The 25,039-nt window shown below is 36.2% G+C and overlaps 2 protein-coding genes and 1 long non-coding RNA gene across 5 annotated transcripts in view; all 3 read left to right on the forward strand.

Annotated features, from left to right (window-relative positions):
• NRPA2 (nuclear RNA polymerase A2) overlaps window positions 1-3,470 on the forward strand; it is a 52,006-nt gene extending 48,536 nt beyond the window's left edge. For both annotated transcript variants that reach the window (XM_008808427.6, XM_039116925.3), the window contains 2 exons: window positions 407-661; window positions 2,667-3,470. In XM_008808427.6, the coding sequence (XP_008806649.2) occupies window positions 407-661; window positions 2,667-3,086 (675 nt within the window). In that variant the 3' untranslated portion in view covers window positions 3,087-3,470. The remainder of the gene's footprint in view (window positions 1-406; window positions 662-2,666) is intronic.
• Window positions 3,471-9,627: 6,157 nt separating this feature from the next.
• On the forward strand, window positions 9,628-11,260 carry LOC103719271 (SMAD/FHA domain-containing protein). Its single transcript, XM_008808429.6, has 2 exons — window positions 9,628-10,353; window positions 10,544-11,260. Exons 1-2 carry the CDS (start codon window positions 9,792-9,794, stop codon window positions 11,023-11,025), a joined length of 1,044 nt encoding a protein of 347 aa, XP_008806651.3. The 5' UTR covers window positions 9,628-9,791; the 3' UTR covers window positions 11,026-11,260.
• A 6,595-nt stretch (window positions 11,261-17,855) lies between these two features.
• LOC103719272 (uncharacterized) lies at window positions 17,856-24,659 on the forward strand. 2 transcript variants are annotated; one of them, XR_605948.5, is made up of 5 exons: window positions 17,856-17,996; window positions 20,983-21,174; window positions 22,550-22,601; window positions 22,695-22,858; window positions 24,346-24,659. It is a non-coding gene; the product is annotated as an uncharacterized LOC103719272 (long non-coding RNA). The 2 variants fall into 2 exon arrangements; XR_003387919.4 differs by having other exon boundaries at window positions 17,857-20,905.
• The last annotated feature ends 380 nt before the right edge of the window (window positions 24,660-25,039 follow it).

Below are 25,039 nucleotides of genomic sequence, written 5' to 3' on the forward strand. Positions count from 1 at the left end.
AAATATTCCTCTCTAGACCTGAACGCCAAGAGTTTTATTCATAATATAGCAACTTACAAATAATAAATTTGGTTAATCCATCAAAAAGAAAAACGATAAATTTGGTTAATCAATGGGCAATGTATAAAGCAGACCATGTAGGCTCTTATTTTTTACTTCTGAGTCTTTTAACTGGATAAACTTCATTGGATGAAATTTTACATCTAATATGGATCCAGAACATTTATTCTCTGCACATTTATATTGCTTGTCTTTTTTCTGCCCATGAACTTCCATGAGCCAGGTTGATAGTTGACATTTCTTTGTTCCTTTTTCACTTGTGAAGTTCTGTTGTTTAATTTTTTGTTGATAGTTGTGGAGCATTCTTCACTCTAATATTTGTATGGAACTGATGATTTCCTGACAGGGAGGAAGTCTGCATGGAAAATTTGTAGATGCAACCCCTTTCCAAAACTCAGTCAGTGAAAAAGATGAAGATAGACCATCTAAATCAAGCACTCTGGTTGATGAGCTGGGTCCAATGCTGGCCTCTTATGGTTTCAACTATCATGGAGTAGAGGTCTTATATAGTGGAGTTTTTGGTACAGAGTTAACTTGTGAAATTTTTATTGGACCTGTTTATTACCAACGCCTTCGACACATGGTCTCTGACAAATTCCAGGTATGCTGTCTTTCTTCCATCCTCTTCTAGTGCTAATGCTGGTATTTATCTGCTTAGACTGACAGGACAAGACTGGTCATGTAAGTTTGAACTTGTTCGCCTATGCAAGGATAAAGAACTAAATGACATCTCGTTACTTCTTATTGTACTTAATATTTTGTTGCTGATAGTTTCCATCGTATCAATAGAGTGTATGATGGAAATGAAGGATAAGGAACCGGTGTATAATGACAAGATATCATGTTATATAGAGAACTAATTTGTTTATGTGATACATGGAAAAGATATGTTAATCAATTTGAAACCAATTTTGAGGAAGAACTTTCTGGATCATTATAGTTTAACTTCAAAAGAACTTCACACCTTGTGATCATCCTATTCCTTATTGCAGCAGTAGTTATTCATACAGATGTAGCCATGTCATGCAAGCAAAGTTATTTGGACAGTAATTAGCGTGAATAAGATTTTTATCATAATTCAAAATAGATAATTGTATTAAAAAAAGGGTTCAGAAGTCAAAACTACTCATTATGCCTTATTCATGCAGCCAGTGTCATGGGAACCAAATATTTTGGTTGGTAACTGTTGTGTAATCTGAAAAGAAGATTTTTGTGGACTCCATATTTGGAAATGGAGACAGTTACCACTTACCATCCTAGCCCTAGTTAAGATGGCATTGCATAAAAGTAGTTAAAAAAGTTGTATAATATTTGTGAGGAGTGTGGAGAGATAAGATTGGACAAGAAAGAGGGCCTAAGCAAACAAGATGAGTGTATTAGATATGGGAGCATTGTTGTGCTGTAAAACTAGAAAGAATAGATGATGCTAGGGTAAGCTAAGGAGTTTCTTTCATTATGGATAGGGGCAATACAGAACTAATTAAGATGGCATGCCCGTTAAAGGATGCCTCAGTCTATTGTCTGAGAAAAAATTGAAGTCACGTTAAGGCACGGCGCTTCTGAAGATTTAGCATAGAGAGGGCATAACCTAAATTGACATGGATGAAAGTCTTGAGAAAGGATTTAGAAATGACTGCAACAACACTATTGAGATAGCCCTTGACTGGAATGACTGGCAAATAAGGGTGCACAGAGCCAATTCCAAATATTTATAATAAGGGTTAGTGTTATAATGGTAATGATGAAATGATTAGGGGGATTATCTTTTAAAAAAGACCAAAAAAGTGCAAGTCTTAAAAAGTTACTAAAAATAATTACAGTTTTTATATAGGGTTTCAAGATGGTCACTATCGCATGTCATGGGAATAATTCATGACTTGATCTTCCAAAAATTGAAAGCAAAAAATCCAGCACAAGCTAGTTAACATTATGATTAAAGCATTGGATACTAAGGCCATGCTGGCTAGGAGCAGGTAGAGTACATGTACAATGCAGACAGGTAACTTGCATTAATGCAAATACCCATGCATATTGCTGTTTATGTACACCCATTTGTTTTTCCCCCCTTTAACATTGCTTGATTTTAATTATGCTATACTGGTGTGGGGACATATTTTGAACGAATAAACCTAGTTTGTAGTAAATACTGTCTTTATGTTTTCTGTTTCTGTATCACATACATATTGCATAATTTCAAGGAATTTATCATTCAAATAAACATTTGATGTCGCTGTTAAGACATCAGCAAATCAAAGACGTTAAGAGTACATCAAAGAAACTATACACATAACATGTCTACACACTAATAATGCATATGTACTGTACACCTGTCAGTATTTTGGGTTTTATTACTATGGAATGCCAATCTACTATGGGCATCCTAATTTCTAGCCTTCGTTCATATGTAGGATGAAAATTTTGCATGATTATTGTCTATAAACATCAGAAATTTCCAGTTGCACGGTAACATTTATATAAACCCTCATTACATGAAACTTAGTCATACAATAGTGACATTATGGATTTCCTCGTGTTTCTAACCATATCCTCATAGTGACTGATTCTGCATGTGCATTAGACTCAACTAACCTGAATTCTGAATGCAGGTTCGCTCTACCGGAACCGTGGACCAGATCACTAGACAGCCTATTGGAGGAAGGAAACGTGGGGGAGGGATCCGTTTCGGGGAGATGGAGCGTGATTCAGTTCTTGCTCATGGAGCTGCCTACTTGTTACATGACAGGCTCCACTCATGTTCTGATTATCACATAGCTGAGGTATGCTCATTTTGTGGAAGTGTTCTCACAGCATCTGTCATCCAACCTCAAAAGAGAGCAGTTCGAGAAATTCATGGGCTCCCTCCTGCAAGAACTCCCAAGAGTTACACATGTCATGCCTGCAAAACAAGCAAGGGAATGGAGACAGTAGCAATGCCTTACGTTTTCAAGTATCTAGCGGCAGAAATGGCAGCAATGAATATAAAAATGGAGCTCCAGTTGAGTAACAGAGCAGGATCCGGAGGTTGAGGACGTCTGGAAAATCCCAAAAATATCTTTAGAAGTGCTGAAGCCACTTGGAAAGTCAATTTTTTGATACTGCCACCAGCAACTGAAAACTGAAGTTATTCTGTTAAAGCCTCATGTTTTTATCTCGGATTGCTAAGTTAGGAGGATGGTGATGTGACCAAAAGCATCACTTTTGAAATGAGAGCACTTTTATATCTTCATTGTACAACAGAACTGGAGTTGGGGATGTTTTGTTCTATTTAAGATAACAATTTTTTCTATTTTATTTCCAAACTTGGGGTTTAGTATCTCATTGTATGCCCGTGCCATGTATCAATATATTATAATATTATTTAATTTTTCAGTTGCTTGCTTCCTGCGCATCAAATGCGATGCCAGAATTCAGATTTTGCATTTTATGCTTCAATTCAGGGTTAGAGTAGTATTTCTGGGCATCAGCTGCAACTTCTGTTTTTATGGTTAACTGAAGTTCTTGTATAAAAATACCCTTCTCACAGAATTTATGAGTCAATGAAGAAGTATGAAAATTTTGTATTGCACTTTATGACAAGTAACATTTGAAAAAACAATATTTAGCTTCAGTGACCATTACAATCGGCAGCTAAACAGAGCTGCTGTATATTTCCAGTTGCTATTGTTATTTTCTGATTATTGATGATTCCATAATGGGAGCATACGATTTATTATTCTTCATACAGTCATGAGTATTCCAACCACGAGAACCTACCTCATGCCTGTCAGGTGGTATCAACCGTTTATATGTGCTCCTTGAGTTATAAATCTTTATGGGAATGATTTGTATTTCAGGTACTTATGACGTATATATTCTTATACACATTTGCATGTTTCAGTGATATGCCTACTGTAACAAGGGTTGCATTTATGTTCTTAAAAAGCAGTTTATATGACATACTTATTGCAAAGCCTGCAATGAAGAATTACCAACATGATGGTGCCAAATTTCTCCAATTCCCTCTAATGTTTCTGGATTATTTCCTTTTCTTTATTTTACTATTCCCTACATAAGTTCAGTCTAAAATTACTGTATTGCAGTTTTTCACCAAAATGTTCCCTGGAACTGAGATTGTGATGTTCTTATGCCTCAATTAGGATGTCAGTTTGGCTTGTGAGCTTACAAAGGGAACCCAATAACTAGTAGCATCATTGGCTATGTCAGTGTATACTGTGACTCTGGGTTCGAACAGAAAATTGATGAGTAGATCATCAGCCGAAAGTTGGGCCATATAAGATTTTATGAGCATCCATAAGCAGGAAAAGGTGAGTAGTCAACCTAATGACAATGCACACAATGACTGGGGGAAAACTTTTTTCCTCCATTTTCATCAAAAAAAAAAAAAAGACAATGCAAACAATGAGATAAACTCGAGGTTCCGTTTATAAGTAGATGTAAGAATTCTTAAATAGAAATTAAATCAAGATAGTTGTCACTTTTGTGAAATTAAACAATTCTAACAAAAAGAAATAGCCTAAGAGTGATCAGCACGATAATCTTAAATTGAGCTGGAATTAGCTCGAGATTAAATGAAACTTGGTTCAAGCTTGGATGGAAGCTTAATTCTTGAATTCAAGCTTAATTGAAGGTCTTGTTGAGCCCTGAATTCACATTTAATTGATCCAAAGAAAATAATGCACCTATTAAAACCTTAATCTAATCGGTCATTTTTTTATTGCTGAAAATGCCTTCCTCTTTTCTCTGCAATCCATGGTCATTTTTTTTAAAAATTATCTTGATTATTTGAAAAAAAAATTATGGTTTTAAAAAGAAAGCAAGATTAATTGAATCGTAATCTCTACTTGTTAAGGAGGCATTCTGTTTTGCTCTTTGATATGATTCTAAATTGATTTATAATCCCTTTTACAAGGATGACACTACAAAATGAAAAGAACAGGAATCATCACGTATCTGACATGTTCGGTTGCTACTTTTTGTAAGATCTAATAGGATGATTGTAGTGAATATGGTTACATTTCATGAGTAGACAAGCATGAAGATCTTGAGCAGTGTTGTATCATAGCCAGAGAAAGGCGAATGAGAGGGAGGAAGGCACAGGAGAGAAGGGAGAAGATAAGAGGAAAGGGAGAGGCAAAGAGCTGCAGGAGAGGGGATGAAAAAATGTGAGACAGCATGGAAGGGGTTCCTTGGCTACACCAAGCCGGGGAGCCCCTAACTAGAATTCCTTGAATTCTCTCTTTAGAAAAGTTTGATAAAGAGAAAGTCCTTAGTTTACCATGCCACTATAATAGTAAAAAAAAAAAAAACCAGTTTAGCTCATGAACTTGCTATTTTTTCGAGCAAATTTGCCATTAATTTTGTGATAAAATGTTAGCACATATTTATGAAGTTAAAAAATCATCTTCCACTAGTCAATTACTTTACCCATACTTATCTTTAACCAATTTTAGCTCTTTCACAATTTTTTTCCAAACTACCTATTTTTTTTTCTTTCAAAAAACTTTAATTCGACATATGCATTTTTATTTGGCATTGTACCAATAATACTATTTCAAAAAAAATCTGTAACAAATAAGAATCTACTGATATTAGTATGCATGGATATGATCCAAAGAGTTAACAATTCCCAATTAATAATAGACTATTTAAATTGAAGATCCAGGTAGTTGAACATTAACTATATTATAATATATATATATATATGTATTACTTAAATATAAAAATAATTATTTTGATTATTGGCAGATGGAAGTTACATCTTCATTAACAAAATCTTTAGGAAAAGCAAATAAATCAACTAGAAGAAGAAGAAAAGAAGAGAAGAAAAATTTTACGGACCAACTCACTCTCTTGAAAGATGTGCAATGGGAAAGGAGTTATAATCTGCCTCTTTGCCATTCGAAGTGAATCCCTTGCATCAATAGACCTATTTCTTTTATTTCCCTCTTCGGGATTAGCATATGATGAACAATCCAAAAAGAAGAGAAATGTGTTCTCTTAGAACAAGAAGAAACAAAGGGTTGGAGTTTCTGTAATGCCAAAATTTGCAATGCTTCTTCGAACTTTGGAATCTCTCGGAAGTTCAAGTTCATGGTTGGAGGACTGTGGAAGGTCAGAAAATACAGTAACCGCTCTTAGATTAAGGTAATTGGGAGTCAAGCCTTGGAAGAATTCAAGAAGTGGCATGTAGTTGGAGATTCAAAGGACCGCAAATGAATGGCAAAGGAGAGGTAACACATAGAAGTGCTAGGTAGATTTGGAAGGTGAATTCTGTTACAAATTTATAAAAATGATTTTACAAGAATGATAATAACAAGGAGAACCAACAAATGTAGCATGAGAGATGTTTCAAAGAGACAAAAACAGATAAGGAGGTTTATTGATGTACTAAATACTAGAGAGACATGGTGGATTGGATCAAGTTGAATTGCTTTGCATGGGATGGTAGAGGTTTATTTTCGCTATTTTAGAAAGAAAATTTGAAGGGTTGAGTTGAATCTCTCTCTCTCTCTCTCATGGTTCGGAATAAGTTAATATTTAAACTGTCTAATTTTCATAAGAGTAATATATGTATAGTCCTTGTCTTAGTTATCTGAGGAGAGGTAGAAAGTGGCTTGTCTAGCGAGAAGTCAAAAGAATTCATCTCAAGAATAAGTAGAAATAGACTAGTCTTCCACTTTCCTTTTTGCTTGACTAATTTAAGCTAAAACTTTTAGTCTACCATTACTAAAAGCAAGGGAAACATTTGCACGGAAAGTCAAATGAATGAAAGAAAATCCTTTTAGACCCTAGAATGTCAAGAACATAGCTAAGCTATCATTTACTATTATAGAAAAAATGTCAATAAATGAAAATATGGAGTGGTTTCCTATAGACTTTCATAATCCTTCCGAATGAAGAAATGATTTTATTAGCGCGAGACATGTGAGCTAATTTTTCTTTGTTACACCTCATTTGTATGTATGAAATGAAAACAACCATGATGCAATTTTTTTTGAAACATCATAGCATGTGTTACCGACCCTACTAGACTTATGAAGGCAAGAAATAGAATAGTTACGAGAAACTACCCAGGCAATCGAATCATCTATACGTGTAACTAAAGGAGGAGAGCATTTAGATCTTATTACATTATGTAGACTCTAGCTTTGTGTGAAAATTCTTGGTGTAGCAAGTGATTTAAGTGATGATAAACGTTCAACAATTTCCAGTCCAAATTAAAGAAAAATATAGAGAATTAAAAACATAAATGTAACGATAAGTGACCTTCAAATGGGCTTCAGATCTCTTCTCCCTTTCCCTTTGTTTGTCATGCATAACATACAAAAATTTGGTAACATATTCAGCTTTCCATGCATGCAGCTCCCCCATGTGGGAAAAGAAAAGATATCAATTTCAAAATTGGTTTTCTCGACAACTAGACTCTTTTCAAATTCAATTTCAAAGCGCATGGAAACCTATCAGATAGCTTGAATTATTAAGTTATTCATATTATCTTATATTTTTAGGTAGAGTGCATTTGCATTCAAACTTTTTATAATAGCCCAAAAAGGGAAAGAAAAGAAAAAGAGAATGGAACATGTGCAAAAGAAAAAAATCTAATTAGGATTGGGAACAAAATCAACTACTTTGACAACCTCTCTATGGTAATTTGGTATACAATAATGTGTAAAAGGAAGGAAAAAGAAACTGAAAAATTTTGGGACAATTTGGTACCAACAAATCTGTTAAGGATATCAAAAGGAGCTTGTTTTTTAAGAAATTTAATGATATTTTTTATGTTTATCTTATTTTTGCAGTGTAAATGTTCAGGAAGCTAGAAGATTCAACAAGTTTCTTAAGGTTTTAGCATAATACTTATCTAGGAATATAGTCCAAATTTAAGGATGATGTTGCATAATTGTAGTTTACAGTTATTCACCTATAATGACATCGCATGGTTGATTTTTTTATGTTTTTTTAGAATTTTTTTGAATTCTGGATGGGAGAGTTTTCTCTCTCCTATATGTTTAATATGTATAGAAAAGTGAAGAGATTTTCATATTACTTTTTCTTTATCTAGAATACTCTCCATGTAAAAAACAATCTCTACTTGTAATCATGATGTGTCTTTTCTCCTCCAATGAGGTGTTTGCGCACGATTATAATTTAATACATTAATAAAGTATATTATGAAAAAATAAAATTTGGAGCTGAACTAATTGACCTTTGCTTATGAACTTATTCATATTCCGTGACTCAAGTCAAAAGTAGATTTTTTTGCAATTGAACTTGGATATGGTCAAAGCTTATGATAGGGAACAGTGGCCCTAGCTTGACTCAATAGTTTTGTAGTTGAGCCTCTCTACTCACTTCAAGAAATTCATTTTAGTGCATTTCTTCTTCTTCTTCATTTTTTAATCTAATCCAAGGTTGCAAAACTCGGTAAGTCAATTTGTGACTTAGTAAGTCGAGTTAAAAATTAAGATAACCAAGTCAAAAGTCAAGATGACTAGGCTACTACGAAAAGACAAGCAAAATCCGAACGAGTCTTTGATGACTTGATTAAATCAATGAGTCAAAAAAAATTGATCGATTCAGATTCTTAATTTTTGTTTCTGTAAGATCGGCTAAGTTAGATTGAGTCCTTGATGAGCTAGGTCAAGCGATGAGTGTTTTTTTTAATTTGAAGTTTGCATATTTTCTAGATTAAATAACTTGGACATGATTTTTAATTACTTGGAATGTTAGAAGACTATTTGATAATAGTATAATACTATTCTTCCACTTGATTTTGCATTTAGTTACTATTATTGAAACTACAATATCTATATAATTTTCATATTTGTAGAATTTTAGAATAAATTAAATTCATATTAGTTATAGATCTTTAGCTTAATCAAATGTGTTTTAGTGATTTATAGAAACATGTCTTATATATAATACATGATTCATCCGAGATGCCAATGTGTCATGTTCGAGTCGAAAAATTAATAGAGAGTGAGTCGAGTTCGAGTCATGAGGTTCGCAACCTTAATTCAATCAATAGTATATCTAAATGAATCTCTCATCTTTTGAAAGGTCTGAGATAAGAGTGCCCTCTATCTCCTTATTCGTTCATTATATGCTCCAAAGCCTTTTTCATATCCCTCCATCCATGGTATACGAATAGCCTATCTATAACAAATTTATTGTTTGTAGACGATCTTTTTCTAATTGGTAGCGACCAATGACGAGTTTTCATAATTAAAAATGTGGTGTTAATTTTTTATAATATTTATCTACCAAATAACTGATCAGGTCGAATATTAAATATCCGAGGCAACAGCGACCACCCATTGCTCCAAAATATTTGGGTAATGTTGAGAGATGGAGGGGTCTTTCAAGCCAAGCATGTTTTCCGAAAACCTAATTGAGCTGTGGACTGAGTGGCGGCTTATGTGGCCAGTTCTTTCGGTAATACTTTATAGATTGGAGATGAAAAGTTGCCTTGCGCATTTTAAGGTATTTTATTTTCGAATATTATTGGATGCATTCATGTATGATTTACCGCTTAAGCCAAAAAAAAATAAATAAATAAATAAATAAGGGTCACGCATTTTTATATTATTCTTTTTGTGTTTTTAAAAAATTCCTGGAACTGCTCCCTCCTTCCGCTTCCTTCTTCTTCTCTGTTCCTCCTACCCTTTTCTTCCGATACAAACCCAAAAATGCAATTTTTTTCTTGAGCTTTTCTTCTCTTCGTAGATGCCATGGAACTCGAGGCCGAGGACGGTACGAGAATCCGCATCGAGAGGGGTTCGAAGACCGAGGTCGGAAGAGGAGCGAAGTTAGGGTTTGGGCCCTCCGCTGCTGACCGGACCGTCTCCCGCCGCCACCTCTCCCTGTGCCTCCTAGGCCCCACCGGAGACGATGCTGGGTGCGACGACTCCGGTGGGGATTTCAGGGTTTCTTTCGAAGTAACCGGGAAGAACCCCATCTTGGTCTGTCGCAACGGCGGCGGGGACAAAAGGGTTTACCGTAATTCAGAGAAGGGCGAGCTCCGAGCTGGGGACCGGTTCTCCTTATCCCTAAAGAACCCTTCTTTCTTCGTTCTTAGGAGGAACGAAGGAAGTGGGGAGGCGCCGGAGGTGGAGAAGAGAGTCTTGGATGCGGTGGAGAGGAGGGAGAGGAGGACTCTAGAGAGGAGAAAGGAGAAGGAGAGGACGGCGAGGGCGGAGGCGCCTGGAGGCGAAGGAGATGAAGAAGAAACTAATGGAGGACTGGAACTAGAACTGGCCTCCTTGGACGTTTTCCAGATCGACCCCGTGAGAGGTTAGATTGCTTATTTGTTCAAGTGTTTGTTTTTTTTTTTTTTTAATTTGTTTTGTATCAATTTAATCTCAAATTTTGAATCGAATTGGGTTTATCCCGCTAGCTCCCATCTGGTATCCAGCCTTATGAGTTCCAGGAGAATGCTTGTGATTAGAATCGCCAATTTTAATTCCACGATTCGATGTTGCAGAGTTTGGATTCTTGGCGAGAGGTCATGAATTCGATAATTACCCGAAGCAAAAGATTCGTCCCATTGGAGATTGGAATTGGTTCCTCGAGGATCCAGGAGGGGATAGTGATGACGATGAACTTACTGATGAAGCAACTTGCCCAAGGGGGAAGGTTAGGAGGAGAAAGAAGAAGAGAGACGGAGGCAGCGAGGACGAAAATTGGAGCGGGGAGAGTGAGGAAGAGAAGGTATTGGTTGCAAAATTTGGAAGTTCTAAGCGACCTAGCTACCATACCAGATCTAAAGATGCCAAAAAAAGGCATCCTGCATTGCTGAAGGATGTCAAAGCTCAAAAAGATGAAGATATTGAAGAGGATGAGGAAGATGAGACTTCAGGAGGTTTTATTGTTGATGACAAGGAGGAGGAGGAGGAAGGAGAAAAAGAAGAAGCACTGGAAGAAGATTTGGAGAAAGTTGAAGAAGATGATGAAGAAGAAGAGTAGGATAATGAAGTTTGAGTTGGTGAGTACTGAGTAAAGCAAGTTCTTAGATTCTTTTGTATCACATATTATTGTGTAACCAACTAACCATGATATCAAATTAGGGAATTTTGGGTTATTCATTTCTAGTATGTATTACTAGAATTTAAGTGCTCCATACTAATAAGTGAACTGCAAGTACTTCAGATAATGTCATACATGGATCTTAAAATCAAATAATTGTTGTATTTTCTTTTCAGCTTCTATTTCCTGGGATGCCTAAACTATAAAATTCACCCTTTTGGTATAAAACTTATGAAAATGTCATTTACAATGTCACTTGTATACCAACCTAATTTTATTCTAGGAGATTTGTATGATATCTGACAACATCCCTCTTGATCTGGTACTGTGGTTATGGGGGTTGGACGAGGCACTTACAAAGAGATTGTGGTTGCATCAATTGCGAAATGGTACAACTTGTGTGTCATTAGTTTAACATTTCTTTCCAAACAAACCACCTAGCAGGGGGCAAAGGCATGAAAATCCTAATATGTTCTCTTCAACATGGAACTATTTTCCTGTGCCATAATGATCCAACTAAAGGTGGCCGACCTTTGACTTTGAATTTAAATTTTAAAGCAATTCAAATAAAGCAAACCAATCTATAATGCAAAAATAAATAATTGGCAGTTTCAAGATGCTGATTGCAAAGAGCACTCTGTCCACCTTCCCAACTTATGGGTCTCAAATTATCAATTGTAAGTAATTCATTCTTTTGTCAAAATTCATATAAAAATCTTCAATTAAGAGGTGCACAACCTTTCCATGATTGTTCAAAGACCAATAAAATTTGTGGATGGAGAATGCCCCATGAGCATCCATCTTATTTCCATTGCAGTGCTTTCCAAAAGGCTAACATCATTGAAGATGATTAAAATTTTGAACTCCTATGGTTGTGGCCAATGATAATAAGCACTGCCACTTATGGAAACGCAAGATGAACATTCCCTATTCCTCAATCTTCACAGCAATTTGCCATGTGTTGCGCAAAATCATAGAATCCAAACGATGAACAGAACGAAGAAATTTGAGAGAGAAAGAGGAAGAGAAAATCAACATAGGGATTTTATGTCATTCGGCAACGTGCCTACGTCCACGAGAGCGAAACGGCTGTAATTTCACAATCTCTCAAAATAACAAGGGTTACAAAATATTTATAGTTAAACTTTAGCCTTAGAGTTCCAACCCCTATTAGCATCCCTGATAAAATAAAACACTACATAATTGCCCCAGAGATAAGTATATGTCGTCGCTTTGCTCTATTCCGTTTGAATATCAGTGTACTACTCAAATAAGAATATCAGTGTACCACTCAATATGAGCTACTTACTCTAACAATCTTCACCTTGGCGAATATTCACCTCTTCGGAGAAAAAATAACCTGGGACACCATCTGATGCCGATGAGTTGGAACACCTCCTCTCTAACATCTAAAGATGTTAATCAAGTCCAAGCAATGCTTTAACTTTTCTGCAGTAACGGATTTTGTCAACATGTCTGCTGCATTTTCAGAAGTGTGAACTTTCTCAAGCAATATGTCACCAGAAGTAACGAACTTCCTAATCTTGTGATACCTTATATTTATGTGCTTGGTTCTCGCATGATACATCTGGTTCTTCGCTAAATAGATCGCACTCCGATTGTCATAATGCAACTGAACTCCACCTTGCTAAAAACCAAGTTTCTTGACTAATCCTGTCATCTACAATGCTTCCTTAGCAGGCTCAGCTATTGTCGTATACTCTAACTCAGTCGTAAATAGTGCAACTAGAGACTGAATCATGGACCTCCAACTGATAGGCCTTCTTGTAAGAGTGAATACATAGCCTGTAGTCGACCTCCAACCATCCAAGTCTCCTACATAATCTGCATCAACATACCCTATGATTGAAGGATCATTATGATGTCTGACAAACATGATACCATAGTCTGTAGTACCTCTCAAGTATCTGAAAATTTACTTGACTGCATCCCAATGTTGTCTCTCTATATTCACCATAAACTTGCTTATTGCACTAACTGCATGCGCTAAATTTGGCATAGTACAAACCATAGCATACATGAGACATCCTACTGCACTAGCATATAAAACCTTTGACATGACTTCAATTTTTTTCTCTGTCTCCGAGCACTATGAGATAGACAATCTGAAGTGATTCGCTAAAGAAATGCTCACTGGCTTCGCATTATCCATGCTGAACCTTTCCAACACCTTCAGTACGTAATTACTTTAAGATACCAAAATTTTTTGGAATCTCTGACCCTGCGAATCTCCATCCCAAGAATCTTCTTGGCCACACCCAAATCCTTCATGTCAAACTCTCTACTCAACAAAGTCTTCAACTTGTTGACTTCATTCATACTCTTCACAGCAATCAGCATATCATCTACATAAAGTAATAGAAAAATAAAAGAATCATTATCAAGGCTTTTCACATAAACACAGCAGTCATACTCATATCTTGTATAGCCAATCCGAATCATATAGGAGTTAAAACGCTTGTACCATTACCTCGGAGACTACTTCAACCCATAAAGTGACTTCCTTGATTTACAGACTAAGTGCTCCTGTCCAGGTTTAGAAAATTCTTCTAGCTGCTACATGTAAATCTGCTCCTCCAACTCACTATGAAGAAAAATTGTCTTCACATTCATTTGCTCCAAATCCATGTCGTAATGTGCGACTAATGCCAACACTGCCCTGAGGAAAGTGTGTCTAGCCACTGAGAAAAAAATCTCATCATAATCAATCCTAGCTCTTTATGAGTATCTCTATGCTACCAGACATGCCTTGAACTTTTCTTCTTCTTTTTCTAATACTGCTTCCTTTTTTTTGAACACCCATTTGCATCCTATCGCTCTTTTCCCCTCCAGAAGCTCCACCAATTCCCATGTCTAATTTTTATTTAAAGATTCTATCTCCTCCATCATAGCACCATCCATCTGCTCTTCTTCTAGCTGTGTACTGTCTCCTAAAAAATAGTAGGATCTCCACTGCTAGTGATTAATGTATAGAAAACAAAATCTTTGAAACCATATCTGGTTGGTGGCTTGATAGCGTGCTTGGATCTGTCTGTGACTATATTGTGATGTTCTTGATCTGTTGAGGTAGAAGTCTCTATATTCTGAGCATTGTTTTTCTTGATAGAACTCTCTGACTCCACCTGCATCACCTGCTTATTACTGCTGCAATTTTCTGGCACATGCTTCTCTTTTTTCTGAGTACTCTTCAAAATGGCTTTCTCATCAAAAATCACATCTCTGCTGATCACCACCTTGTTTGTCTTTGGATGTCAAAGCTTATACTCTTTCACTCCTTTCTGATACTCTAAAAAGATACACTATCTCGACTTTGGGTCTAGCTTTGACCTCTTCTCACTAGAAATGTGTATGTATGCTGGACATCCATATACTCTGAAATCTGAGTAGTCTACCTCATTACCTGTGTGTACCTCCTCTGCAACCTTACTATCTAGTGTTGCTCTAAGCGACCTATTAATCAAGAAGCATGTCATACTCACTGCCTTCACCTAGAAGTTCTTTGCAAGCCCTGCATTTAATCTGAGATACCGTACTCTTTCTGCAATAGTCCTATTCGTCATTTCCGCTACACCGTTCTGCTGTGGTGTCTTGCATATTGTGAAGTGTCTCTTAGTCCCATGCTGCTCACAAAACTCAATGAACTTTGAATCTGTGTACTAAGTCCCGTTGTCTAACCTGAGATATTTGATTTTTCTCCCTGTCTGGTCTTCTATTTCAGCTTTCCACAACTTGAACTTGGAAAATGTTTTTGACTTGTATTGCATGAAGTACACCCAAACCTTTCTCATTAAATCATCAATAAAAGTTACGAAATATGTATGTCCACCCCGTGATACTACCCTAACTGGTCCCCAAAATCTCTATGAACAGAGTCAAGAATACCCTTTATCTTGTGCGTGGCAGTCCCAAATTGAACCTTGATCTATTTTCTAAGAGCACGTTGCTACTCTAATTGTTCTGTTTCCAATTCTTTCAACTCTGCATCACCCATATCATCTGGTTTCTTTCCGTACAGGGCCCCCACCATCCCCTATGATACTAATAGATCCTTTACCCTCCTCCGCCATAGCCCGAAATTCTCAGTTCTCTCGAACTTTATCACATTAAACTTTATAGAAGAAACCCCTGCCATCTTTATTTTTTGCAAACAGAAAAGAGGGAGCAAAATAAAAAATAAGACCTGTTTCGACTCAATAGAAACTCCTCCTCTCCTTGCACGCGGACGGCGATGCATGGGTAGGCGGACGCAGACGGCGGCGCGATGAGGCAGCGGACAGCAACACATGGGCGGCGATGGAGCTGCATGGGACGATCTTTATCCTTCAGTTCCGGCCACAAACGGCAGTTCGAGCGGTGGTGGCGACACACGGGAGGGCGTGCGACGATGCTTCTCTTTTGCATGGGACTTTCCATACAAGCTTAAATTTTTGGGATTGATTGGTTACTTAACATGGCCTCGGAGCTCAAGTTTACTCGAGGTTGCAAGTTCAAATTCCCTCTCTGCTAATTATTTATTTCAATTATCCAAGTTATTGTTTCTTAACTCGTTTCAATCATTGAGATCCCTCACATGAATAGTCCGGGTTACACGTTAGGAGGAGCTTTAAGCCTCGTATACATTATTGACCCTTTTCCTATAAGCTTAAGCTTTTGGAGTTAGTTGTTTGCTCAAGAGGAGTAATTACCATCCGGAGTGGCAAATCTATCCAAGAATACCTCTAAAAAGGTCATTATGGGTTAACAGTTGAATCATTATAGGATAACAAACGAACACTTAGATTTGGAGAATGCTTCTGCCAAATAGGAAGTGTCATTGATAAATTATTATTTAAAACATCAAGAGGAGATTCTCTAATGACATATCATTTATTTTATTTATGTTCATATCCAAAGGTTAAATTAGGAAATATGTAACCAATATCAGGAGGAACAAGTGCAAAAAAAATGAAGGATTTGAGAGATTCGACTCTTTTATATTTATGAAATTTACGGCATCATACAAATGATCAAATCGTGGGAGAAATCTAGAAACAAAAGAGGTGCTAGGTTCCATAACTATTTAGTAACTCCGTGCATTGGATAAATATAGATAAAATAAGCATCCTTGATTATGGAACCATATAGAGATTTTTGGTCCTAATAGGCAAGATCTCTTCCCAATATTCATGAGTGGAAATGGAGGAACACAGTTATAGCTCCTATTAAAAACCAAGGAATGAATCTTACGTCCAAGTTGTCTAAACTTGTGAGGTTGGCAAAATGTTCTTCCTTCAGCTGACCCAACGAAGTGTTGTGAGAGAGATCCAAACCAACCTGCTGAGATATTTGTCCCAAATTTTCAAGAAGAAGATCAAGTTGAGGTTATTTAAAAGATCGAGCGCTGTGAGATTCGTAAGTTCTCCTATCCAAGCTAGCAACTTTGCACTAAGAGAAGAAGCATAATGCAAGTTCAGTTCCTCTAAACTACTTGCCACGTACACAACTTGAATATGATCCTCTAAAATTTCATCTAACATGAAATTAATGTTGATGTAGATAAATCCAGTTTCATAAGCTGTGGAGAGTGCTCTAAATTTGTGGTATCCTTGCTTCAAGGCTAGAAGTATAAGCTAGTTCGAGGATCTCAAGAGAGGCCAAGTTCCATACAATAGTAGGAATGAGATCTTGAAACTCAGTTGAACTTTAAATAACCAACTGGGTAATGCAGATTTGGTTGAGGTAGAGGGAAGATGAAGAAGTAAAAGAGATGTGAAGTTAACATGTGGGACAGAGAAGGCGAAGCTACAAAATTCACAACTATATATCTTCTTTATTGAATGGGGCATGTTTAGCATGTCCAATTGTCAAATGTCAAGTTGTTGCAAAGAAGTGAGATGAGAAAGCCAACATGCATTGTCAAGAGCAAGTGCACTACCATGAAGATTAAGACATTGTAAACTAGAGAGCTTGCTAAGTTGATAAATTTAAAGTTCCAATGGGATTTACATTCAAGAGGCTGAGATATCTCAACCCCTTGAATGAACCATGGAATAGTGGATTGTCGAAAGCGTCGAGATCTTTATTGCTCATATCCAGCTGATTCAATTGTTGCATGGATGGGCAGAAAGAGGAAATGAAGGCTAGGGTTTATGTGGGCATGAGGCTGCAGAGGGAGGGAGAGTTCAGATCTCAACTTGAGAGGGGTTCGCAAGGAAAAGCAAGACATAAGGAGAATAAGAGTGAGAGAGAGAAGTTAATCCCATTCAAAAAAATTTAGATCTAAAAGAATCATAAAAATAATAGAGCATTTTCATTCTCATTGATAATTTATTATAAATATATATATATATATATCGTATAAGAGTTACAATTTTTTTAATTATAAAAATCAAATGGCAACACATTTTTGTTTCAATATTTTTTTTCCGTGACTTATGATTTGACTACTTGAAGCCAAACTTAACTTTATATTTTTAAAACTTATGACTTAAACAATATTTTTTACCATTTTCAAGCATCATTATAATTTTCCGCAGCTCATAGTTCATTGAATAACGTTTTTGGTACATCAATAAGTTAAAAAAAAAGTAGTTTAAGATTTTGTAAATAGTTTATAAAATATCAAATTATTTCTAAAAAATTGATCGATTTGCAAATATTTTTTGGATCTAATATTGGGCATTGGGCTTGAGTTTGGGTTTGGACGGATCAAACCCAATCGGAGCCACCTGCTGACGCCGCTTATATAGAGGGTTCCATTTCTCGCCTGCCACAGTTTCAGTCTGCGAGCAGTCTGCTGCTCAAACCCACCCTAGCGTTGTTCCGTCGCCGCTCTCTCTCTCTCTCTCTCTATCTCTCTCAAACCATAAACTAATCTTGGGAGAAATAGTTTTGCTTTGTGAAAACTCTCGGTGAGGAAATAAAACTCCGATCGTTTTCTCTTGTCTCTTCTTTTGGTGTTCCTATTAGCTCACGGTTTGATTTTTATTCGTTCTTGTGCTAATCTTTACTGCTGTTCTTGTGATGTTTTGTATGTTGATCAAATTTTAGTTTGCCGACGATTTTTTTATTCGATCTCGAGAGCCTTCAATCTAGCTTTTTCTGATTTTTGCCGATCTGCGCCAGTCTTCATGATATCTTATGCAATAGATGTAGCTTTCTGATCGGCGAACTTCATAGCTATAGCGCATATCAGATTTTAATCTGGTTGAATTCAGAACCATGACCAGCAAATCTTTTCACGTTGAATGGAGTCAACACAACGAGTCCTTTATAAATGACTCTTTTTAAAGGCTGCATATGCTGTCACCACAAGATTTCCTGAATTTGTTCATACAATTGTTATCCATGTTGTTTAGTCTTCTCGTCTTTCTTGGCCCTTTGACAAATCTGAGCTTTTATTCTCATTTGGGGCAGCACATTTTTGTTGTGCATGATCATGTTTTCTCGATCAATTCTCCATTTTGTCGCCGTCGATTTGGCTTAACTTTTCGTTTGCTCAGGTGTATTCGTTAATTGTATGTCATTTCTAAACTTGACTAACATCTGCTGTTGTTTGTCAGATCTGCCAAGGTTATGTTTTTGTGCTTGTTATTTTCCCCTTTTTTTGGTGGCGGTGTTGGGGGGATTAGAGTACTTGGCTTTCTTTAATACCCAACATTTTGTAATATAATACATAGTCGTCCTGATATACTTTTCCATCGAGTCTCAAGGGCATGCATCAAAAAGAAAGGATAGATTAATGGAGGTTTTCAAAGTCTTTGTCAAACTTTGGTCAGTGCAACCAAGATAAGTAATTCCAACAACTCCAGGGGAAAAACAGAAAAAGTCGTATTTAATAAAGTAATCGGTTTGCAACTTTGTTCCTCAATTGCTTCTGTTCAGCAACTAAACTAATGGGTCTCTTGTTTTATCTTTTTATATTTTTTTAACTGCTGGGGTATTTCCATTGGATTTTTCTTTTTTATACATTCAAAAAAATTATTCGGGTTACAATTCCTGCATTAGTAATTAAATATCCTTTAATGGATGACACTTTATCTGTCTTATTCTTTTAATCACAAGATATATGCTGTTTTCTTAAGTATAAATGGTATGTAATTTGTTCAATTTGAGCTTTTTCTCCACATTTCTACTTATAAAGCATCAGTTAATGAACTTGCAATATGTCTATTAACTTTCCAAGTCTACAAGTATAACTTTTCTATTATTATTTCCTTATTAACCTGAAAGCCTGAATCTTTAGCATGTAGTTACTTAAGTATATAAGCCGACCTTCTTTCAGGCATGATTTTACATATTGGATTGTACCAATTTGTACCAGAAATATACTGTGCCATATTGGTGGAGAATCTATATATAGTATGAAGGCTTGATACAGGACTGTACGGACACGTGGTATGGGTGTTGTGCTGATTTAGCATTTTTACCGGCAACAAATCGTTCCTTAACTACAATGTATTGGTTTTACACCCGGCACCAAGATGTAAAACCTTGCTTTTAAATAATATTTATTATAAGCACATACTAGTTTGCCTTGGTCATGTTTTCTACCATGTCTTCTGTTTTGTTTAATTCATTTCAATATATGAATTATGCCATTCAAGAACTTATCAGGGTCATGATTGTTTTAGGTGCTTTCCTATAATGTTGCCTCTAGTCTATGAGAACTAAGCGCATTTAGTTTTTTAATGTTATTGATTGAACGAGTCCTACCATTTTTGATCTAGAAGTTCAGTTAGCACGTATGATTTTTGCATTCTTCCTTCATAAGAATTTCAATATTTTTGGAACCAAGGTGCCGTAGCTGATAATATATATATTTTCAACTGTCATCTTTTATCAATCTATATGGCATTTTTCTAGTGTTTGCTTATAAATTTTTGTGGTCTTGATTCATTTTGACTTTCAGATGCTTCCTAGTTTAAAAATTAGTACGAAGAGCAAAAATGCATGCTTGCTATGCCTTCATTGTATATAACAGCGATTGCCTGTTTCCTTAATATTCTTTGCCATTAGTTATAATTTGCTTCTTCCTAATGGAAATTCTAGCATAGCAAAATCTAGGTTACTTTTGGCTATTCTTCCAATTTGTTTGTTTTGCTTGTCCTGTATTAGTAGGAAACTTTTGTCTATTGTGACATACCCCACTCTGGAGACCATTTAGAATCTCGAACCTAGTTCTGCTTTCTGAGAGCTTTCTTACTGTTTTTGTAATATCCACTCTCCCACACCTGCACATGTACTCGCTCCCACACTATCTTTTGTTTTTGGCAATTAAGATTTCTCCTTTACTAGAAGTGGTCCTAGTCATTCTTATACATTTAAACCACCAACATTAGTTCTTGCATATGTTCAAATGCTTCTTTCTGTCGACAGTTTCATAATTATATGCATTTCATACTCTGTTGTTATATCGAATTAATATCATGAATTCATGATCCTTATTTATGAAAAATATTATTTGCTTACGACCTTTTTCATCCATATCTGAGTTTCTGTTAGTCTTTCATAATAAAATTTGTTATACGGGAGAAACTTTTCTTGCCCTATATGCTTTTTAACTTACGTTTGAGAATAAGTCCAATCTTGTACCCAAAAGTAGGTGCAAAGGGTGAGGTTTAGATACTATGAAGGTCATCATGATCCCCACCACATATTGTTCGATAATTTTTGCAACGAGTGGTGCTTTACTTTGGCTGCAAAACTGACAGAATTCTTTGTTACTTGCATCAAGAAAGAATGTCTAAATTGGCAGCTTAACCATGCTTTACCACTAATTTTCTGGACTGGCCGGTACATGTGATGTCAATGTTCTTGGGTATTTATTCCTTGCGATAAACGTGTACAAGTCATCAAGTGCGAACATCATCTAATTTTTGTTCCTCAATATTTCAGATATTGATTTCAAGATTGAAACATCATGCGTGAGGAATACTTAAAAGCATGTATTCGTTTGAGAAAATTCTTGACAATCAAAAGAACTGTTTTCTGGAAAGGCAAACCCCCAGATGCTTCTGTCTGCTCTATTTTGGGTCGCAACAAAGATGAGGTCCATAGTTCGATCCCAGCTTGTCTCAATTTGTATAGGTAAATTCTGGCCTTTTCCTATTGGTGGTGCTTAATTTGCATCATTTATTTGAGTATCATGATATTATGCCGTTTATGTAACTATTATTGCAATTAGTTGATAAATTCTGATCTACCTTAGCCTTGACCCACTCTAGTTCCAATTTGCATTTCTTCGTTGCCTGGTTGCGGACATGGTAGGATTCCTTAGAGTTGGTGTCCCATGACTTGCTGAAGATCAGCCCATTGTAACTATTCAAAACATCTAAGTATCGAAGATGTGGCAAGAAACTAAGGATAGTATCAATAGTGCCATCCACTTATAAGCTAAGTTATTTGACAGCAGATCTCCAGTTTGTAGCAGTCCCCATGGTGCTGATGGTAGACGAGGCCAGAGATGGTGGCTGCAAGTTTCTTCCGATCGTGAAGGCATGCCATAATTTCTATTTTTAGCTCCTTCATCCATGCACTTGGGTGACTTCTTGAATTCATGCTTCCTCATCATCCCCTCCGTCAGCTAGCATTGATTTGGTTAATCTCCTTAAGTCTTTTGCCATATTTTGTCCCTGTTTTGGCTCTAACACACCTACTTCATCAAGCATTTAGATATCTGCCTTTTCTTGCGTCCCTTGAAATCATCATGGTCGTTCTATATTTGTATACCGAGATGATATAATAATGGAATTACTTCTTGTTTCAATCATGTTTATGTTTTCCATCATATCCTTTAAGGCTAATTTTCCGTATCTGATTTTTATCTCATGATTAAGCAACTTGCATGTAACTACTCAAACCTAGTATGATTCCACCAAGGGCATACCTGTTACAAGTAAGTCATAATTCTGTTCTACATTATCTTGCTTTCCAGCTTCATTAATAAATATTGAGGAAACACTTCTTATACATAAAAATTGCTGGTTTAGATGAAATCAGGGTCAAGCAATTGAAATTGAACTTCTTTAGAGGTATTACAAGCATTACTAGCATATACACAGCCATTTAGAATGCAATTCTAGATGAAAAAAATCTCCTCATACGAAAAGTATTTCCTTCACCAACAATTTGACTAAGTTCTGGCAATAGACAGAAACTCAGAAAGTCATGACAAAATTTTGAACAATTAAGTCTTGTCCTTGAAATTGACAAAAAATGTGCTGAATTATCTTTAGCTAAAAAAGATCTCCAAGAAATACCAATCAAAATTGTGTATTCCCAACACTTCTCTATAAGGTGTTGCACTAAAAAATAAGAATTAGACGCTGGCTGCAAGCAACATATTGGGCTTCTAGAACTAAGGGCAAATATACTGCTGAATTAGTAAAAGATCCCTTGTTTCGGGCTGCTACTACTGATATTATTAAAGGTCACAAATCCTCTTCTTGATGTCTTGTGTCAGATCAATCAAGGTGATGATGCTGCTAAGGAAGAAATAACAACGAATCCAGGAGGTGAGGAAGCAAAATATTCATATGGGACAATTGTCTTCGTAGCCCTATTCATTATGCTACTTACTTTCTTAATCCAAAACATTTTTTATGCAGGCGATTTCTTCGTGGACGCTGAGGTCACTAATGGAGTGTTATGCTGCATCGTCCTTTTAGTTGAGGACCAACATGACCAAGAGCTGATAATTCCACAGCTTTATGGACTTAGAGCAGCTTTCAGTGGATTTGCCGTGTTGATCAAAGAGCACAAATTTCGCCAGGTCAGGAAAATCTTTCTCTTTAAATATTTAGAGTTACCATTAGCAACATACAATAATGCTGAAAAATTGTTAGCTGTAGACTTTGGACACAACTCAGGCGAGAAAAATAGAGATCCCCTGACTTCTATTTACAGCTCTATGAAAACAGAGAAAAGGAATATAACAGATCTTTGGTGTTTTTCTCTCGGCATTACTAGTTTTAGCTTCCCATTGTCGGACTTTGTGGCCGCTTGATGAGGTTTATATGCAAATGAATGTTAGCCACGGTTTAGCAATTTTAGGAACCTATGTTAATGGACACCCCTCCTAGACCATCGTTTACTATGTTAAAAGGAGTAACAATATTTAAGAAAAAAGAATGAAAAAAATGCCTTGGTTTAAGTTTATTTTGAGAATTGACATTAACTTTTATAATGATTGTTATTATTCATTATAACTGAATATAGTGGATAATAGCAGATATTTTCTATGTAAATAGAGAAAGGGAATTGAGAAAAAAAAGAAAATGATCTGGTAACAAAGATAGCTCAGCGGTAATTAAGCTTCTGTTAAATTATCACAAATATGGGTATGCTAAATTTTTAACAGCCCACAAAAACTTGCTTACTGAAACATAAGGCTTTACAAAGATAAAACCACCCCCAACCTATACTTATATTTAAATTTGGGGACTAGGGATTTCAGCAGAATCAGAAGCGACGGACGATCTCTCTGGTTCTTCTCGGTCCTCTTGATTGAAGTGGAATGCAGAAGCGTAGAGATAGGAGACCCACCTACCTTCCTTTCTAACAGCTACAGGATACGATCAAAGAACTGCCAGTTAGAAGGGAGCGCATTTGGGACCTGCTGATTTTAACAGAGGAAGAGTGAGCAAAAGAGAGCGTGAGAGAGAGAGAGAGGTGGTAGGTTGATCATGTCAATTTCGTACAAGAGGGGTGTGACCCATTACCTGCTATAGGGATAGGTCATAATTTCATAATTCTAACTAATTTTTAATTTAAATAAATTTGATTTTAACTAACAGTGCCAGCAAAACCCTGATATTGGGGGGTATTCAAGCAAAAATAGTGTTTTATGATAGTGTATATATATACATATATACATCTATTTATATAAATATACATATACACATATGCATGCACACACACACACACACACACACACACACACACACACACACACATATACATATATACATATGTCAAGACACACACACACAAATATCAATTTGTGAGGGTATTCACGCATATTTGCATATTTAGGAGAGAAAAAAGTAACCTAGTTTTTTCTTAGTATGACTAAGTTACCTTCATTTTTTTTTCAGTACTCAAGAAATATTTCTCTTGTTTTCTTAGTACCTGTCAATGATAGTATAAATATTCATCTCATGTTTGTGCCTGGGATCTATGTAATGGAGTAATATGGATCAAACGAAATTTAGTTCTTTCTTGTCTTCCGACTAATAATTTATTAATTTAATTTTTCAGGTTTCATATTCCAATGATATGCACCTGAATTTCCGAGAAGCTTGCTCCTTCATCTCAAATTGCTAAAGGTCCAGAGTCCGATCCCCACTGAGCTCCAGAGGAGAAAGTGAGATCTGGCGGTTAACAAGTAATGAATTCATCATTTAATAAATCTGTAAAACCAGGAAAGTGATTTATTTTTTCTTGCTAGGCTTGCATTTTTGAATACTATACATGTTGGCCAATGAATATCAACCTGACTCAATTTTGACCCAATACAGCCCGACATGGGTTCCATTAATTTGAACTATCAATCAATGCCATTCACTTCTAAATAGGTAGTCAGTGGATTTAATTTCATCTAGTTGGATCTTATGTCGGTTCTCAAATCTGATCGTATGTGACTCAATCAATTCTACTTTTGAGTAGGTTTCTTTGGCTTGAAATTTATTTGATGTCAAAGAATGAATAGCTATCATGATCTGTTTGTTTTGGATGTGGCGTACGTGCGCATGTTTTATAATTTGTAATACATGGAAATGAAGATATTTGCTGTAACCAAGATTTAAAATCAAGGTGCCGATCCATATTAGCCACCGGATGGCACTGATTGTACCCTGGTAGCGGGGCAGTACCGGGCTGGCATATCCTCAAGCATAGGAATCAAAAACAAGTCTGGTTGGATGGGGAAGAAGTTGCTTTTAGGAACGGGGCA

Source organism: Phoenix dactylifera, chromosome 3 (assembly GCF_051530095.1).
Source record: "Phoenix dactylifera cultivar Ajwa chromosome 3, Ajwa_hap1_PhDact_Kaust_v1.1, whole genome shotgun sequence".
In the NCBI taxonomy this organism is placed as follows: Eukaryota; Viridiplantae; Streptophyta; class Magnoliopsida; order Arecales; family Arecaceae; genus Phoenix; species Phoenix dactylifera.

Excerpts from the sequence above, each read along its gene's own strand:
- LOC103719271 (XM_008808429.6), top strand. The coding sequence starts at position 9,792 with ATGGAACTCGAGGCCGAGGACGGTACGAGAATCCGCATCGAGAGGGGT. Across the intron at positions 10,354-10,543 it reads CCAGATCGACCCCGTGAGAG|AGTTTGGATTCTTGGCGAGA; the intron begins GTTAGATTGCTT and ends TCGATGTTGCAG.